Here is an 18,500-nt window from a genome sequence, read left to right as displayed (position 1 = left end):
AGACTAAGCGAATTTTTCAGTATCTGGTCTTCCCATTGACATCAGTTGTTTTTGATTGACCAGCATCTATTGCACTCTTTATAACAACTCTGATGTTTCTTGGAACCACTTTTCCTTATTTCCAGTTTACATGGTTCAGACAGTCTGGCCTAACTTTAAGCTTCTTCGGTGTACATGTAATTCAGACTTGATCAATCAGCATAGTCCCATCTCTTTCACCATAGTGATTGGTTCTAGAATGTTTTGATTCAAATTGGTCCAGTGATACTCAGCCATAAGAGTTTTACTGAACTGTGGAGGAGAAGCTCAGAAGCTATCTTTACTGAGGTTGCTTGGCTTTGTAGTATGAAAGCTCTAACCAACAGGGCCCACCATATTAAATGAGCCAGAAAATGAAGCCAGTGCAGAGGAAAGCAGAGCCAAATGATGGAGAGACTTGAGTCCTGATGACAATGTTTGTGCCCCTGGATCCAACCGTGCCTGAAGCTAGTATATCCCTATGGACTTTTCAGTTATGTGAGCCAATAAATACCCTTTTTTGCTTTAAGTTACTTTGAGTTGGGTTTCTATTGCTTAATATTGAGTCAGTCCTGGCTAGTATACTGTCTACCAATATCAAAACTTAACAGATTCAAGTATTTATTAAACTGGAGGTCATGGCCACACTGAACTTACTTTTCAAACCAGAAGACAGAGTGAAACAGGAAGTGACAATGTTTAAGATACTACAGACAAAAATTACATGGTAGAAAAATACAGAAGAAAACCTAAGTGTTTATTGGTAAAGGATTGGTTAAATAACACGTTTCAGCCATCTAAGAAAATCTATATGGCTATTAAAATTAATAAACTACCTTTATTCTGTATGGACATGGAAAATGGCCATGATAATATTAAGTGCAATAAACTATTAATAGAAAAATGTATAGTATGAGCTCACTTAAAAATTTGTGTTTATGATGCATAGAAAAGTCAACTAATGGCTTTCTTCAAATAGTGTAGTTTACATGAGACTTTCAACTTTATATGTTTCTGTATTGAATATTTTACACTACTCACATTACTTTTAAACTTTATTTAAAAATAAAGGATTTTAAAAATTAAAAAAATAAAAAATAAAAATAAAAAAAATAAAAAACATGGCTGTATTTCTCTCTTGCTCAATAACTTCCAGTGGAGTTGAAATTTCTACAGATAGGCTATATTGCCTATAGCAGTGGCTTGCAATCTCTTTTAATTTATGCCTTTACTTCTTTAAAAAGTAAAACCAGACTGTCAAAGTGATACGAGCACGTAGTTTTAAAAGTTAAGAAGTGCTAAAAAGTTTGCATCAACAACAAAACAGTCCCTAGGCTTCCCTCCTACCTTTCATCAGAAGCAACCACTTTCTTGACCTTTTAGCTCTTTATTCTGGCATTTACCTCTGGGTTTCTAAATACTGTACTGCTACTTGTCTGTCTGTCTGTCTCTCTCTGGTATCTCTTGATTAATTAATTTTATTTATTTTTTTATTGAGAGAGAGAGCAAATGGGGAGGGGCAGAGTGAGAAGGAGAGAAAATCTTTTTTTGTTTGTTTTTTTAAGGATTATTTGAGAGAGAGAGAGAAAGAGAAGGCGAGAGGGGGGCCAGAAGGAGAGGGAGAGAAGGTCTTAAGGAGACTCTGTGCTGAGCATGGTGCCTGATGCGTAGTTTGATCTCAGGACCCTGAGATCAGGGCTTGAGCCGAGAGTCGAGAGTCAGATGCTTAACCAACTGCATCACACAGGCACCCCATGGAGAGAGAATCTTTAGCAGACTCCATGCCCAGTGTGAAGCCCAACTTGAGGATCAGTTTCACGACCCTGAGATCATGACCTGAGCCAGAACCAAGAGTCAGACGCTTAATGGACTGAGCCACCCAGGTGCCCTTTGATTAATCAATTTAGATATTATTTTTTGACTTTCTAATTACAGTTGAGGATTTTTAGCTCTTATATCCTTCCTTATATTCCTTCAAAGCTTCCTTATAGGTATGCCACAATTTTTAGTTAAATTCATATTTTATTTTTAATATTATACTTATCAAAATATCATTGATTGCTGATCCACATAGTATACTGTGGTAACAAATCATTCTACATGTAACATTTGATTTTTACTGGGATTAATAATTGCTTTGTTTTTAAATTTGTTTACCTTAATTTGAATTTCGAAGTCTTTCCACATTGATAGATCTATAGAATTTTCACAGAACAATTTTATACATAGTAAAAACTCCTTATCAATTTCATTTGTTTTTTCTGAGGCTTTCCACCCACCTGTTCCAATATAAATTTATTGTTCTCTAAAGCTTCTGCAAAACTGTTATGATAAGATCTCCCTAATATCCTGGAAGGTCTCTTTCTCTTTTTTTTTCTGTGCTGAATCCATTATTCCATGAATCTTGTGACTTTTTTTTTTGTCTACTCTTGTTTTGATGGAGCACATTCTTTAGTGAGAAAGATACATGGAAGGTAAAGTTTTGAAATTTTGTATGTCTGAAAGTCATTATTCTATCTTCATGATTGATTGTTTGAGTATATAAATCTAGGTTAAAAATCATTTTCTCTTGGGCACCTGGCTGGCTCAGTCAGAGGAGCATGCAACTCTGGATCTCAGGGTTGTGAGTTCGAGCCCCACATTGGGTATAGAGATTACTTAAAATCAATCAATCAATCAAATAAAATAAAATCATTTTCCCTTAGCACTTTGAAGACATGGCATTCTGTCCTCTTATTTCCATTGTTGTCATTGACAACTCCAATGCCATTGCTATTCCTGAATCTTTGATGCAACCTCTTTACACTCTGCCCCTCCCCATCTCCCCCAGAAGCTTTTTTAAATTTATTTTTTAATAATTTTTAAAAAGATTTTATTTATTTACTCGTGAGACACACACACACACACACACACAGAAAGAGAGGCAGAGACACAGGCAGAGGGAGAAGCAGGCTGCCTGCAGGGAGCCTGATGTGGGACTCGATCCTGAGACTCCAGGATCATGCCCTGGAATGGTGCTGAACCACTGAGCCACCCAGGGATCCAGAAGCTTTTAAGACTATCTTGTTATTCCTGATGTTAGGAAATTTCATGATGATGTTTGGTCCTTGCCGTATATTATGCAGGATCTATTATGGGGCCTTTCAATCTCATTCCATCTGAGAAATGTTTGTATATTATTTATTTGATAATTTCCTCATCAGTACTGTCTTTGATCTCTCTAGAAATACTATTACTTGTTTATAGGATTATCTGGGTTGATTTTTTTTAACTTATTCATGAGAAACAGAGAGAGAGACAGAGACATAGGCAGAGGGAGAAGCAGGCTTCCTGCAGGGAGCCCAGTGTGGGACTTGATCTGGAGACCCTAGGATCACACCCTGAGCCAAAGGCAGATGCTCAACCCCTGAGCCACCCAGGTGCCCCTAGGTTGATTTTGTCTAATTATTTATCTTGTATCATTCATGTCTTTGTTATAAGTTACTCTTCCTAAAAGAGTTTCTCAATTTTGCATTCTCATTTACCGATTTTTAAAATTTTTTTCTATCACATTGTTAATTTCCAAGAGTTGGTTTTTGTGGTTTGACGATTCTTTTTTTTAAGGGATTTATTTATTTATTCATGAGAGACACAGAGAGAGAGGCAGAGACGTAGGCAGAGGGAGAAGCCGGCTCCCCACAGAAAGCCTGATGCAGGACTCGATCCCAAGACCCCAGGATCACCACCTGAGCCAAAGGCAGATGCTCAACTACTGAGCCCCCCAGGTGCCCTCCTGGTTTGACAATTTTGTTTTAATGGCATCCTGCTTTTGTTTTGTAAATATAGTTTTTTCTCTTATTTCTCAGAAAATATTTATTGTACTTTCTTTTTTTTAATTTTTTTATTTATTTATGATAGTCACACACACAGAGAGAGAGGCAGAGACACAGGCAGAGGGAGAAGCAGGCTCCATGCACGGAGCCCGACGTGGGATTCGATCCCGGGTCTCCAGGATCGCGCCCTGGGCCAAAGGCAGGCGCCAAACCGCTGCGCCACCCAGGGATCCCCTCTTTTTTTTTTTATTGTACTTTCTTTGAAGTATTTTTCTGCTGTCTGTGTTTTTCTCCGTTTCTAATTTTCATGCTTCTTTGTTTTGGTCTTTCTACTTCATTTTAGAAGCTTTCTCTCGTGATCCTGGTTGCCCGTATTTAAGAGTGAAGGTCTAAGAGACAGATTTGAAGGTGTATCTACATTGTGTGTTTGTTGAACAATGAGTTTCAGCATAGGGAAATTGGCTGGCCAGCTGGAGTTTTTTGGTCAACATCTGTAGATCTTGCCTCTTGGGCTACACTTTCTTCAGGGAAGAATGCTCCCATCTCCTTGGGAGTCATAATCCTGGCTGTCACTATTCCAGGAATCTTGTTGGGGGAAGGAGACTGGGACTCTCATTGTTAAGTGTAAAGACTTTAACTTCATCACTCTTTTTTGTGGCATGCCTAACTTTTACCTTCTTTGAATTAGGTGTCCCAGCTCTGGATTGATTTAACCTGTTCCCAGCAGGGATCTGACTCTTCTCAATAGAGGTGGGGATGGCGGATGTCTAACTACTCCTTACAGGGACATTCAAAAAGCTGTTCCTTCTTTAAAGTTCTGCCTTACTCCTGCTTCTTCTATAGTACTTGGTGTCTTTAATTCCTGAGTCTTTCTGGAATTCTCAAGGGGGAAATCTACTTGTTGCTCACCAACATTCCCCTCTTCAGGTACTTGGGTTTAGTCGCCCCCCCCCCCATTCTGCTAAATCAGTTACCACTTTCCATCTTCTTATTCTGTGGGTCAGAGTTACAGACATCCTCTATTACTAACAAATATGGAGGGTTGGTGTTTCTGTTCCTTGTTCTTGTTTGGGAGTGATATTTGAGAGGAGGAGGAGAGTGAAGAAAAAAAAAATTGGATCTCACTATCCTCAATCAGGAAGCCATGAAGGAAAAAAGAGGTTACAGAAAAAGTTATTGGTGAGTCTAGCACAGTCAGTTAATTAATTTAGTAGTATTTATTAAGCTCAAATATAACACGGTAGTTAAGATCATGGGCTTTGAAGGCAGAGTGCTGTACATTTACTTAAGCTCTCTGTATCTTCTTTTCATTATTTTAAGTTGGGAATAATAATAGGACCTATCTCACAGAATTATTGTGGGATTAGATAAGTTAGTATTCATAAAGAGCTTGCCTGGCACTTAATAACCCCTTAATACATGTTTATGATTAGTCGTATTAATGTTCTTTTTATTATTACTGTGGGCTATGCACTCTGCAGGTTATATCATGGAGAACAAAATAGAAATAAAGTCTTTCCCTCAATGAAGGCAAAAGTTTTACCATTTCAGGGTGCTAAGAACACCGAGTCTAAAATTGGGACTTTTAAGGGCTGGCTCAGTCAGTGGAGCGTGCAACTCTTGATCTTGGAGTTGTGAGTTCAGGCCCAACCTTGAGTGTAGAGATTACTTACAAATAAAAATCTTAAAATAAAATAAAATACAACTGAGGTAAATAAGTCAATCGGAGGACAATCATCATATGGTTTCACTCATACAGGGAATATAAGAAATAGTGAAAGGAGTTACAAGGGAAAGGAGAGAAAATGAGTGGGAAAAATTAGAGAGGGTGACAAAACATGAGAGACTCCTAAGTCTGGGAAACTAACAAAGAGGAGGCGGGCTGGGGGATGGGGTAACTGGGTGATGGGCACTGAGGAGGGCACTTGATGGGATAAGCACTGGGTGTTATACTATATGTTGGAAAATCGAACTTCAATAAAAAATATATTTTAAAAATTGGGATTTTTACCTATTGCTCACAAATTCAAGACTGGGACAAGGTATTTGACCACTCTGCTTCCAAGGATGGTATTACTAGACTTCTGTGTTTCTCTTCTGAAGTACGAACAATAGCAGCTCTCAGGTATCCAGTGCTTACTCTGTACTAGGTAATTAACATAAATGGTCTCATCAGATCCTCAGATCAAGCCTACAAATCAGGCATTATTATCTCTACTCTATGGATGATGAAACTAAGGCTCGAGATAACTTTTCCAAGGTAATACGGCTGGCAAGTGGCAGAGCTCGGCTCGGATTCCAACACTAATTTGCTACCAGAACCTGACCATTTAACCACGCATTAGGCTTTATTTTTTTTAAAGACTTTATTTATTTACTCATAAGAGGCACAGAGAGAGAGGCAGAGACACAGGCGGAGAGAGAGAAGCAAGCTCCATGCAGGGAGCCCGATGCGGGACTCGATCCCAGAACTCCGGGATTAAGCCCTGGGCAGAACGCAGGCGCTCAACTGCTGAGCCACCCAGGTGTCCCCACACATTAGTCTTTTAAAAAATTACACCGTGTCCCATGTCCAGTGCTTTATTCAAAGTAATATTCCTAAGTGACTAACACTTTCATTTGAATGGGGTTTTTAGATTGTTTTCCTCTAACATAGGAGGTGCTAGGGCATTATGAGGGCCCATGAAAAGAGAACAATAAATCAGAATGGGGAGATTGGGGAGTGGGAAGCCAGGGAAAATTTCCTGATTTAGTCTCAGGATGATTGGGCAAGGATTATCACTTTGTGACTTTAAATATTGACATCTGAAATAGATTCTGAAATAAAGCTTTAGTGCCTGCATCCCTTACTTTTGTTGTCTTCCCCATGCTTATTTTCACTGAAATTATATTGGCTACAAATGCATATTGCTGGAACACACATTTGGAATAATTTTTCCAAATGTAGCCTTACTTGCCTAAGCAAAGGAAATCCTCTGGATTTCTCAGCAAGCTCAGGGAAGACCTGAAGCTCCTGTAGTCATTGCTTTCTGTTACCTTAAATATGGGTGCCTGGCAGGGGGATAGTAGGCTGCAGGGGATGTGGTTAGTACTGAAGCATTCCAGGATAGGGTCCAGCAGACACTTGTCAGGAAAGGTTGACTGCAGCTTACACTGGCTACAAATGTCTTTGTACATCATTCTATTAAGAAATAAAGGAATCCTTCCATAAAAATAAAGGTGTTGTGTTTATGAGTATCATATCAAACAGATTGGATAATGGCCGCCTCTTGGCTAAGTCCAAGGTTTGAGATCATGTATTATTGGAAGTACTACCTTTAACAACAGGAATTTGATTACCATTTGGTTTCTCTATCCCTGCACGTGCCTGCCTTTTTGTTTAAAAGAGATGTTACCATCTTGTCCTTCAAATGCTGCTTTCCAACCCGAGTATGTTTCCATGTATGTTTCTAAGGGCAAAACGCTGTGGAAGTCAGTTTTTGTGTCTTTCAAGCACAGTAAATCTGAACTGATGATAGTCAACCTAACAACAGCATGAACCATTAAATTGAACAAATTTGAAAATCGCTGCTCCTGGCCCAGACCTTGTTTTCTTGGATACCAAGCTCCATGAAGCCTAGGGTAGAGCTAGCTAAAGTCTCTGAATAACAAACAATCAATTGTCATTCATTTATTCATAATTCATTCAATCAGGTTCAGGTCTATACAGCAGGCAAAACTAATAGATTTGTGAGTTGGTTCACCAATCTGGGCTGTGATGTCAACAAGGTCAGCGCCTGAGGGAAATTCTGCCAGTCCCTTTTTGCTTCTTTGGAGTTATAGCCAGAAGCTGGGACAGAGGTGGTGGAGAGGGCTTTCTTCCCTTGCTCCACCTTCTACCTCTTCGTTCTCTCATTATTTGCAGTATCTGCAGCTGGAGACCTCTTGTGACCAATGCTAACAGAGTGTGTCTTTGACTTATGGGCAGCAGCAATTTCTACTGCCAAAGAGCACAGTGGGTGAAACAGCAACACAGACAAGCTGGAGCACAAATCCAAGCCCTAACAGCGAGAGCGGGCCATTCATTGTGACAGTTCTTTTGCAACCCAATGCTATCGCTATAGCTATGCTCCTTCCTTTAGCTTTAGGTCATTCTACTATATTTTTGTGGCTATGTGCGTGTGAACATGCACGCCCATTTGTGCATATGCGCACATGTGGTGTGTGCATGTGTGTGTGTGTGATGTGTGGTGGAGGATAGAAAATCCTGAAAAACAGGCTTCAGGTTTCAGTAGTCTTGGAAAGTTGCTGTCTGTCAGCACTAACAGGAGTCAATCCAAGAACATGAAGGGCAGTATAGCCTGGCCAGCTGAAAATCCTGTGAGATGGGTCAACTCTGAGGTGAGGGTGTCATTTTTAATAGCTTCAATTTTAACTTTTGGCTGTAGGTAGATGCAGTCTCTTTCCCAGAAGGCTCTGTGCCTTTCAAAACAGCATACTAGCATTTTCTCTGCTTTCAGGGGCTTGCTGCCCTGTGTTTTGTTTTTTTTAACTCATTTGTTTTACTAGTATTGATTTTATACTCCACCTTCCAGCCTTAACTTATTGTCATAACCTACGAAAGCCCCAGAAAACAGGCAAGCTCTTGCAGAAATCCTGAAGACAATTAAATGGAGCATCTGAGAATGTCAAAAGGGAGAGTTAATGAAAGTCCCTTAAGAGAACCTCAGTGTGTGCTGGACAACTAAGTGTGGATGCCTGGGTGGCAGCACATGCCATCTGTTCGCCATGCCTGTTTCTACGGTGCATGTTAAGGCAGGGTGGTGGAGAGAGATCACTGAACAAATGCTCAGGGGACTGACGTGTTGCTTTCTGCCCTGCTCTTAGCTAACTCTGTTATCCGGGGCAAGGTTTTTGGCCTGAACAATTGGAAGCATGGAGCAACTCTAAACAAAAATGGGGGAAGACTCATTACAGATGAAGCAGGAAGATTTGAGGAGAAAACCAGGAGCTCGATTTGGGGTACATTGAAATTTAACATCCACGTAGAGATACCAGAGTAGGTAGTTGACTTATGAGTCTGGAATTTAGGAAACAGGTCTGTGCTGGATGTATACATCTGAGATTGACGGCATAGATGTGGTACTTAAAACCATGAGACCAGAAGAGGTCCCCAATGGAGTGAGTGTTAATAGAAAAGAGGGCTAAGGATTGAGCTGTTTAATGCTCTCATGTTAAAAGATCAGAGATATGAAAAAAAACTCATATACAATCCGAACTGAAATGTCTGCAAGCTAAATTTGGTTCCTGAACTAGACCAAGTGTTGGGAGATTTCACAGGGGTTCACACCTAAAGAAGACCGCAGGTAACACCTACTTCAATAAAAAAAAAGCTTAAAAAAATAAAAAAAATTTAAAAAAGCTAAACTAAGAAACAAAAAACCTGGGTTCTAGTCCTGATTGTATGCCCAAGGGAGTGACCATGACAAATCACTTAACTACTCTGCATCTCCCTTTCCTGTTAAAAAGAAAGAGAAGTAGACCGGATGATCTCCAAGGTTTAGACCTTCGTGTTTCTAAACATTTTAGAGAGGAAGAAACTGAAGCCCAGAGAGAGGGACTAAGTGACTTGCCTAATATTCTGGCATTAGGAAGAGACCACAGGCCAGTGTGTCATCTTCTGTACTGTTGGTTTAAACCCCGTATGTATATTAGAATTACCTGGGGAGTTTTAATAATACTGATTACTGGGTCCCAAACCTAAAGTATCTCATTTTGTTGGTCTGGGTTGGGTTTGGCATTTGCATTTTTTTTTAATATATTATTTAATTATTTGAGAGAGAGAGTGAGCAAAGAGAGAATAGGAATGGGGGGAGGAGAAGCAGACGGAGAGAGAGAAACAGGCTCCTCATGGAGCAGGGAGCCAGATGATGCACAGGCTGGATCCCAGGACTCTAGAATCATGACCCGAGCTGAAGGCAGACGCTTAACTGACTGAGCCATCCAGGTGCTCTGGGCATTTGTATTTTTGACACTCTTTGGGTAGTTGAAAACCCTCTGCTCTACGTTAACCAGGCCTGGCAGTGTCTTGCTAGCTGCTACTACACCTCTCTGCATCTTGACTTGTATTTCCAACATGAAAATGATTCACTCTATTTTATTTTTATTTATTTTTCTTTTTTTTATTCACTCTATTTTAAACTCTTTTATTCAGATGAAGGTTATTACAGGAAGATAGCTTTTTAGACCTCATGAAACCAAAATAGCAAGTATCAACTTTCTTTGAAGCTCAGTAAAATGGTATGACTATAGTTTTCTTGAACTCCATCCTAGAAGTGAAATGTTATGGAAAACCATGAAGCCATGGTCCGTGGGGGTGGGGGCGGCGGGGAGAAGGGAAGGATCATTCTCTCTTCTTCCCTACCTTTTTGGAAGAGATACAAGTTTGTTCCCAAACCAAATTTATTCGGTTAAGAAGCAGTGCATTAGGCTCAGTACTCCCATGCTGTTGTTTTTACTGTATTTATATAGCAGGCAGAGTCATGCTGTCCACCATAGAAGCCTTACTACTTTACAGTGGCTTCTCACCAAAGCTTTGTTGCTTTGGACACCAACAGGGTATAGGGTTTCTTAATTAAAACCCACATTCTCCATACATTACAATATTTGGCTCTGTATTTGGGTGTGTGTGGGGAGGGGAAATATGTGTTTCAAACTGTATTCTAGTGTTCACTTTCCCTGGGGAGCATGTGTCTAGGAGAAGAGCCATTTTAGACTAAGACAGGACACAGACATGGGCTGTGGAGACACATTATTTACAGTCTTAACACACACACCTACCATTCTAGTAGTGCCAGCAAAATGATTTTACCATGCATAATGCACCAGTAATTAACCTGGTAAATTTCCTTTGAGTGACTCTTTTTTTTTATTTTTTTAAATTTTTATTTATTTATGATAGTCGAGAGAGAGAGAGAGAGAGAGAGAGAGAGAGAGAGAGAGAGGCAGAGACACAGGCAGAGGGAGAAGCAGGCTCCATGCACTGGGAGCCCGACGTGGGATTCGATCCCGGGTCTCCAGGATCGCGCCCTGGGCCAAAGGCAGGCGCCAAACCACTGCGCCACCCAGGGATCCCCCTTTGAGTGACTCTTGTCTATTCTATACTTGTTTTTTTAGTGCCCTTTATAACTCTAAATCATTTCATTAGTTTAGGAGCATAAAAATATATTGTGTATTACTTGGTTAGCTCATAAAATTGTCATATTCGATACATTTAAAGATGTGAAGGCCTGGGGGAGAAAAACAGAAAAATTCAGAGGAGAAACCAAGCAAGTCCTCAGAAACAATTGTTTTTTTCCTCTGGGTCTTCATAGCTCTCCTCCACTCAGACGTGCAGCCCATAATAACGAACACAGGCTTAGAATACACTCTGAGATTGCTCTAGGGCAACTGGGGCTCAAGATAATTGTAATTTTTAAAAATAGGTTTCACCATTGTTTGGAACCATCTACAATTCAATTTACTTTATCGCACAAGCCATGAATAATGCTCTGAAAGAAAATGGACCGGCTAGTGCTGCCAGCCTGGTTCAGCATTCCAGAAACATGCAGTTCTATGGATTCAACCAGCTGATAAGGACAGATTCAAGTGGAAATGGAATTGCAGAATATGTAATTCTGGACACCAACTGGAAAGAATGGGAACTCTATAGTACTTATACCGTGGACATGGAAACGGAGCTGCTACAGTTCAGAGGGACCCCCATTCACTTCCCTGGTGACAGGCCCCCTCGAGCAGATGCAAAATGCTGGTTTGCTGAAGGGAAGATCTGTCGAGGAGGTAAGAAATGGAAAAACCACTTGTAGTCAATTGGGCACAGCGTGGGTTACCAGGGAACCTCTTCAAGAGATGGCAGATTTTAACATTTGAACACTCATAGAATGAGTCATTTGTGTTCAGGGGAGATAAACATCTTGGCATTCCAGGTAGTTAATTTAAAATAAGGAGGACAATGAGAGGTACTTTGCAGCTTTGGATAATCACAATTTAAAAGTTACCCCCACTCATTTTCAAAAGGATCTCCCTATGAAGAGGAAGAGAAAGAGGAAGACATGAGTCTTCTCCTTGGTCTGTTGTCAACTATGACCTGTGATCATTTCCCCTGCTAGAAAGATCACCTTCCCTTGATATATCCAAATCCTGCCAGTCAGGTCCACCCACAGAAATACCATTTCTCTATCCTCTCTTCTCTGAATTCCCGTTGAACTAAAAATCTGTACCTTACAGCTTAGCACAAAATTGCTTTTCAATTGTTTCTTGTGTATTGATTGTGTCTCCCCTTCCCAAACATACTGCTCCTTGAGGGCAGGGACCATGGCTAATAATTCTTATGCCCCCCACTCCCCACAACCAACACAGTCTGCATCCAATAAGTACTTGCAGTTTGATTGATTGATGGAATTCCTCTAGCTTGAGGAAGAGTGAAAACTCCATCAAATGTCTGAGAGCCAGAGGGCAGGGGAACTTTGGAAGGATCCATATTATTACAATGCAAGCATATACCACGCCCTTCTAACCAAATGCATCTATTTGAAATGGACTTCAATTTCTAGTTTGCTTGACCGTGACATACCCAGGCTGCCTTTATATTAGCGTCCTCATATATTTCCTTCTGAAATCTTAGTAATCCATCCAAATGTTTAGGTTTTCTAGAGGCCAATTTACATCTCAGTGAAACCCTAATTATCAAAATCAGACTCACCCTTGAAGGACAAGTGCTGTGTTTTCCATCTATTACTTACGAGGTCTATGGTCTCCAGTGAATTTAAAAGGTCTTTTATTTTATGAAGGTGGCAGAATACTTACCCTTCAAGGTGAGATAACATATTTATTCTCAAGAACTCTATTGCTATCCAACTTAAATTAAGGTTCTCAAAGGTTTTCATTCATGGACTTTTTCCTCCAAAGAAACACCCGGGTCAGCCTTAATTCGTGTGATTTGTTATTGTCAGAGTGGTGAGTGGTTTTGCTTCAGAACAGCAAAATTGCTTTCTGTGTCCATAAAGTCAACAAGACATACTGTGCTGTAGAAAAATGGAATTAAGTTAGGTAGATGTGGCTTGATTTTACACTCACCAGAAAGCATGAGGAGCCGCTCTGTGGTGCCCTTTATTTACAGCCTCTCTGATAATGCCATTCTTCCTCTTGCTCTCTACAGGCATCGACCCTGCCTTTGCTGTGATGGTCTGCCTTGCTTTGCTGATAGCCCTGCTGTCTGTTAATGGATTTGCTTACTTTATAAGGTACATTTTTGTTCTTTTTGTATACAAAAGTACAAGCACATAATAGCCTTGTTAATATTTATTTCCAGGAAGTCATGTTTCAATACAATCTCCTCATTACATGACCCACTGATTTTCTGTTTTCCATAGTGATTTACCCTCCCTACTGGCCCCATTTAGAGTGAAGTGTTTTCCTGATGCCAAGAATAACTTCCTCAGCTGTGTTGTCAGTGTTGTTGTCTGTGAGTAGAACTGGCTCTCCCCACTATCATGAAATAAGAGAACTAGTCCTTTAGGGCCTGTGTACTCCCCATCTGTGCTTCCTTTTCCACTGGCAGAGCCTCCTCTACCCACTTTTTTCCCCAAATGGTTTGGACCGGTAGAACTAGAATTGGGATATGTTCACCAATTCCAAGAATTGGTCAGACTTTGGCTAGAATCCAAGAGTTGGGAATATGGCACCAGCTCACAGGATTGTAGAAGGGATTAAATAAAGTAGTTAAAACACCTAGTGTAATACCTGACTCATAGTAGGCGCTCAACAAGTGGTAAAGTCTCACCTACTTTCCAGGCACATGGGATTCTCCTGATGATTGAGCCTCAAATCCTCACTTTGACACTCAGACCTTTTGCCTAGGGTATCATATTCCAGACTCACACTGTTCTTCCTTGGACAAAAGCTATCCTGGCTAATCATCAATATCATCATTAACATCAAGTCTTTGTCTTTCTCCCTGAGATCCCATGACAGGTGACCAACTACTCTGATGAACGAATTCAGGGTCAAGGACAAATGGCTGAAGATGGCTTAATATGATGTTCCTTTTTCATAATCTTTGCATTTTAACAGTGGAACCCTTCCCATATTAAGACAATTTGGGGGAAAGTAAAAATGAAAAGTGAAATCAGCTCTTCCCTCCCACTTTACTCTTTCCATCCTGCTAACCACACCTTTGTTATCTCTTTGTAAGAGTGATCCTGACAACAATATGACATGAACTTGGTGGGAAATGGAGTGGAGCTATTTTGGCAAGTTCTGAGAAAAAAAATGTCTAGAGTGTATTAGGCATCTGTGTAAATTTGGACAAGACACAAAACCTCTCTTGGCCAGAAGTTTCTCATTTGTAAAATGAAGGGATTGGATTAAGTGATCTTTAAGAGCCCTTCCAGCTCTGGTGTTCTAACGAGTCTGTGAAATCCTGGCTTGAAACTCTAACAGGTGGTACTCTTAGTATTTGGTACATTGGCATCACTGCAAAAACCCACTATTGTTATTCAATCTCCTCATTCCAAACTTGATAAAGCCATTCAGAGTGGTGTGTAGCTGTGAATTGCTAGAACACACTTGACAAAGATGTTCATTCAAAGGAAGTTTTTCTTTTAATTTATGTGACTGTGACATATTCCTGCTCAGAACAGAAATTTAATGTATTGAGTTTAGCTGCTGCCAAAGACCGAAGTATTGAATTAACATCATGAGATGCTTAGTGCAAATAAATGTCATCCAGTCGGAAAGCTCCCCTCTCTAGGGAGATTTGAAGAGTAATCGGCTCTGGGTACCTACTGCCAAAACATCCCATGGCAAGGTCAAAAATGGAGTCACTCAGATGCTTTAGGTGACTTGTCAACCTCCCACCTCACCCCCATGCCTAGTGTCACTGGTCTTTCCCAGGGAACAGACTGGTTCCTTCAGCTTAGAGTGAACTCAATCTGCAATTCTTGGGAAGGCAAGGGGAAAAAGTTTGAAAAATCATGAGGGGGCCTGTGTTTGGAGTTTGTGGGCTGAAGGGCCAAAAGACTGGAGAGGGAAATGAATGGAGAGGAAAATGAGTCTGAGACAATTCGTACTTCAAGTGGTCACTGAAAACTCAGAGATGGGAGAGAGGCACATCATTTCCCAGAGTCACTTGGTCCTTGGTTCTTCGGCTAACAAAGCACAAAAGATGTCCTCTCTTTGCTGCCTGCCTCCCTCTCTGCCCACCATGACTGCAATCAGAAGAAATGAGCGTCTGATGAGTTTCTGTAATAGATGGTGATTACTTGTAGGAGAGTGACTCTCTGTTCCTTCCTTTTCTCTGTGTTTTGATTGTTTAAGTTTTTTTTTTTTTCAGAAAGAAAGATGTGCAAAGAGCCCAACCACCCCAAAACAAAGGATTCTTTGAACTCCTCCTTTCTCCCTACTCTGAACCAGATTGCCTTGCCTTTCTATAAAGCTCTCCAGTGTTTTGTAAGACTAATGATGATAATGATAATAATGAGCTCTTATACTTTCATGGTGCTTCATGCTTTTCAGACCACTTTCACATATATTATCTCTTTTGATTTTCAAAACAACTCTATAAAGCGGGTAACACAGGAACCATTATCCTGCTTGACAGATGAGGACACAAGGGCACAAAGAAGTTAAATTATTTATCTAAGGTCATCTGGCTAATTAATGACAGAATCCGCGCTACACCCCAGGTCTCCGGATTGGGAATCCAGTTCTCATTCTACTAGAGTGTGTTCTGTAGCATGGTTATTTTCACAGGTGTGCCTGCTTTAAGACAATTCACTACACATATGAGACAGAGAAGTTGGGGAGTGATACTTTACTTTGCCAAAAGATTCATGCACTCTACCCAAGAATTCACTACAGGGCTCTTTTAATTTTCTCTGCAGGGCAGCAGCTCCCACAGTGATAAGGGACATATTTGTTGGCAGACAATTAGAAACACATTAATTGTTTGTTTACAAACCAGTGGAATCACTGAGACAAACGCACTGTGTTGCTGGTGCTTAAAGCTACAGTGACATCGCAGGCTTCCTTAGAGCAACTTGATAAAGCATTTTGATTCAGTGGTTGTTTTCCCTACTCTGGCACTGGCTTTAATACATTCCACAGGATGACCGTTAAGGGGTTATGGAAAAAGCTAAGCCAAACTGTAGCTGTCAGAGCCCCCAAGACAAAACAGAACAAAACAACTACACAGACTAAATCCAAGGTATCCTTCAGGTCCTCAAGTTGCCTGGTCAGCTCAACTGAGATGACCTACCTGGCTGTGTGGGGAGACACTATAAACTTCTATGTGTCTAGTAATTGATTTGTAGGAAATTATTACATTCGCTGCAAATTAATGGGCATGTTTGAAGAGAATCAGGTTTACACCGTATCTGTGTAATGCTGAGACAAGAGACCTATTCAGTAAAAGAGAAAAAAGAAAAACACAGTCAGCCCACTTGTTTGGAATCATGTAGACAAAGCAACCAACTGATTGAATTTTTCCACTTTTCAACCTGTTGCTTTGGCAACGCAGAGATGCAACTTTGCAAGACAACTGGTCTTATGGGCAGAAATCTGGGCCCACAGCCAGGAACCAAGGATTTGAGTCCCAGCTCTGCCTCAGGCTAGGGCATCTCACAATATGTTTAATTTTGTTTTGTTTCTTTAATGTGTTTTTGTGTCTCTAAAATGGAGATTAATGATTCTTGGCCTGGGTATTATTAGAAGATATACTGTGGCATAAGAGAAAGGATGTTGAGTTTTTTTGCAAGTATTATGAGGTGCTGTTCTGAATGTGCTCTTGATGTGGGATCACTACTTTATGGGTCTGGGTCTGACTTACTATCCCCGTGCAGCATCTTCACCCTTCCCTTTGCATGCCTCTTCAATGGCATCTTCATTTTTTTCTTTTGGTCTTTGTAACTCTGCAAGTCATGAGACCCAGGGTTGCTGTTTCTCTTTGCTGTGGGTACTAAGGTAAAGATCTATCTGTGGTCACTCTCTCCATTATCTTGTATATTTAAAAACTTCTATTGTGATGGCAAATTTATCCTGGGTTGGTAAAATACCCAGCCCCAAGTGACCCTCTGATTTTACATTTGTTTCAGGCGTCGTATAAATAAGATCCAGTTGATTAAGGGACTCAATAGACTTCTACTGACTTTGGAGGATGTGACCTTTATCAACCCCCACCTTGGCAGTAAGGTAAGAAGCATCCTCTTTTCTTGCTGCACTCTCTGATATGGTATCCACTGGCCAAAATTGACTACTGAGCACTTAACATGTGGCGAGTCTGGAGGCACCTGGGTGGCTCAGTCAGTTAAGCATCCGACTCTTGATGTCAGCTCAGGTCATAATCTCAGCGTGGTGATATGGAGCCCTGTGTTGGGCTCTGCATTCAGTGGGGAGTCTGCTTGAGGATTCTCTTTCTCTCTTTCTGCCCCTCCCCCCACTCATGCTCGCTCTCTCTCTCTCTCTCACACACACACATAAATAAATCTTTATTTTAAAAAATTATTTCACACACACACACAGATTGTATAAGTAGGGGGGAGGAATGGAAGGAGAAGCAGACTCCCTGCTGAGCAGGGAGCCCCATACAGAGCTTGATCCCAGGATACCAGGATTATGACATGAGCTGAAGGCAGATGCTTAAGGGACTGAGCTATCCAGGCACCCCTAAAAAAATCTTAAAAAAACAACATGTGACGAGTCAGAATTGAGATGTGCTGTAAGAATAAAATACACACTGGATTTAGGGGATTTAGTACAAAAACATATAAGATATCTCATGAAATTAAAAAAATATATTAATTACATGTCAAAATGATAATACTTTGGATATAGTGGGTTAAATAAAACTTATAATTAAAATTACTCTCACCTGGTTTTTACTTTATTTAACATGACTACTAGAAAGCTCAAAGTGTGTATGTGGCTGAGGTTACATTTCTAGTATATAGTGCTGTCTTAGAACAGTTTTGTGGAAGTGATGCAGTGCACTTTGAGCAATAGTGTAGCTTTGACTTCATGTAGCTGTTCTTTAGTATATATGAGTACAGCATTTGATTGCTAGTTCCTCAAGGGCAGAGGTACATTATGTCAGCCCATAGCACCTGACCTAGTGCTGATAGTATAATAGGTGCTCATAAAAGTTTGGTGAGTGAATCAACGAGTGAAAGACAGTTGAATGTCCCTGGAGGTTCTGTTCAGATTGTGATAGTGTTGCAACTGGTGCTCTTCACTGTATGCCCATTACTGCGTTCTGGCCCTGGGCTAGGCTTTGTGAGAGATGACATGTCTTTCCTGCCTTCAAAGAGATTACAATTAAATCAGAGAGCCAAATCACACCACACAAGAGAGCTGAGAGCTGCCATATTGCACCAAAGACACTAGATGTACGGTAAACTTCAGAGGAGATGTATCAGTGGAAGAAGGGTTTTGTTTTGTTTTGTTTTGTTTTTTGTATATTTTTTTATTGGAGTTCTATTTGCCAACATATAGCATAACATCCAGTGCTCATCCCATCAAGTGCCCCCCTCAGTGCCCATCACCCAGTTACCCCATCCTCCCGCCCACCTCCTTTTCCACTACCCCTTGTTCGGGAAGAAGGTTTTTTAAGACACCTGGCACCAAAGCTGGGTCTTA

The 18,500-nt window shown here is 40.6% G+C and overlaps 1 protein-coding gene across 1 annotated transcript in view; it reads left to right on the top strand.

Annotated features, from left to right (window-relative positions):
• The window catches only part of GUCY2F (guanylate cyclase 2F, retinal), a 100,397-nt gene that overhangs the window by 14,923 nt on the left and 66,974 nt on the right, over nucleotides 1-18,500 (top strand). Inside the window, exons 3-5 of the mRNA XM_055337469.1 lie at nucleotides 11,294-11,648; nucleotides 13,027-13,111; nucleotides 16,961-17,057. Of these exons, the coding sequence (XP_055193444.1) occupies nucleotides 11,294-11,648; nucleotides 13,027-13,111; nucleotides 16,961-17,057 (537 nt within the window). The remainder of the gene's footprint in view (nucleotides 1-11,293; nucleotides 11,649-13,026; nucleotides 13,112-16,960; nucleotides 17,058-18,500) is intronic.

Source organism: Nyctereutes procyonoides, unplaced genomic scaffold (genome assembly GCF_905146905.1).
Source record: "Nyctereutes procyonoides isolate TBG_1078 unplaced genomic scaffold, NYPRO_anot_genome, whole genome shotgun sequence".
In the NCBI taxonomy this organism is placed as follows: Eukaryota; Metazoa; Chordata; class Mammalia; order Carnivora; family Canidae; genus Nyctereutes; species Nyctereutes procyonoides.
Note: the sequence above shows the minus strand (reverse complement) of the source record. Positions and strands in the feature narration are given on the sequence as shown.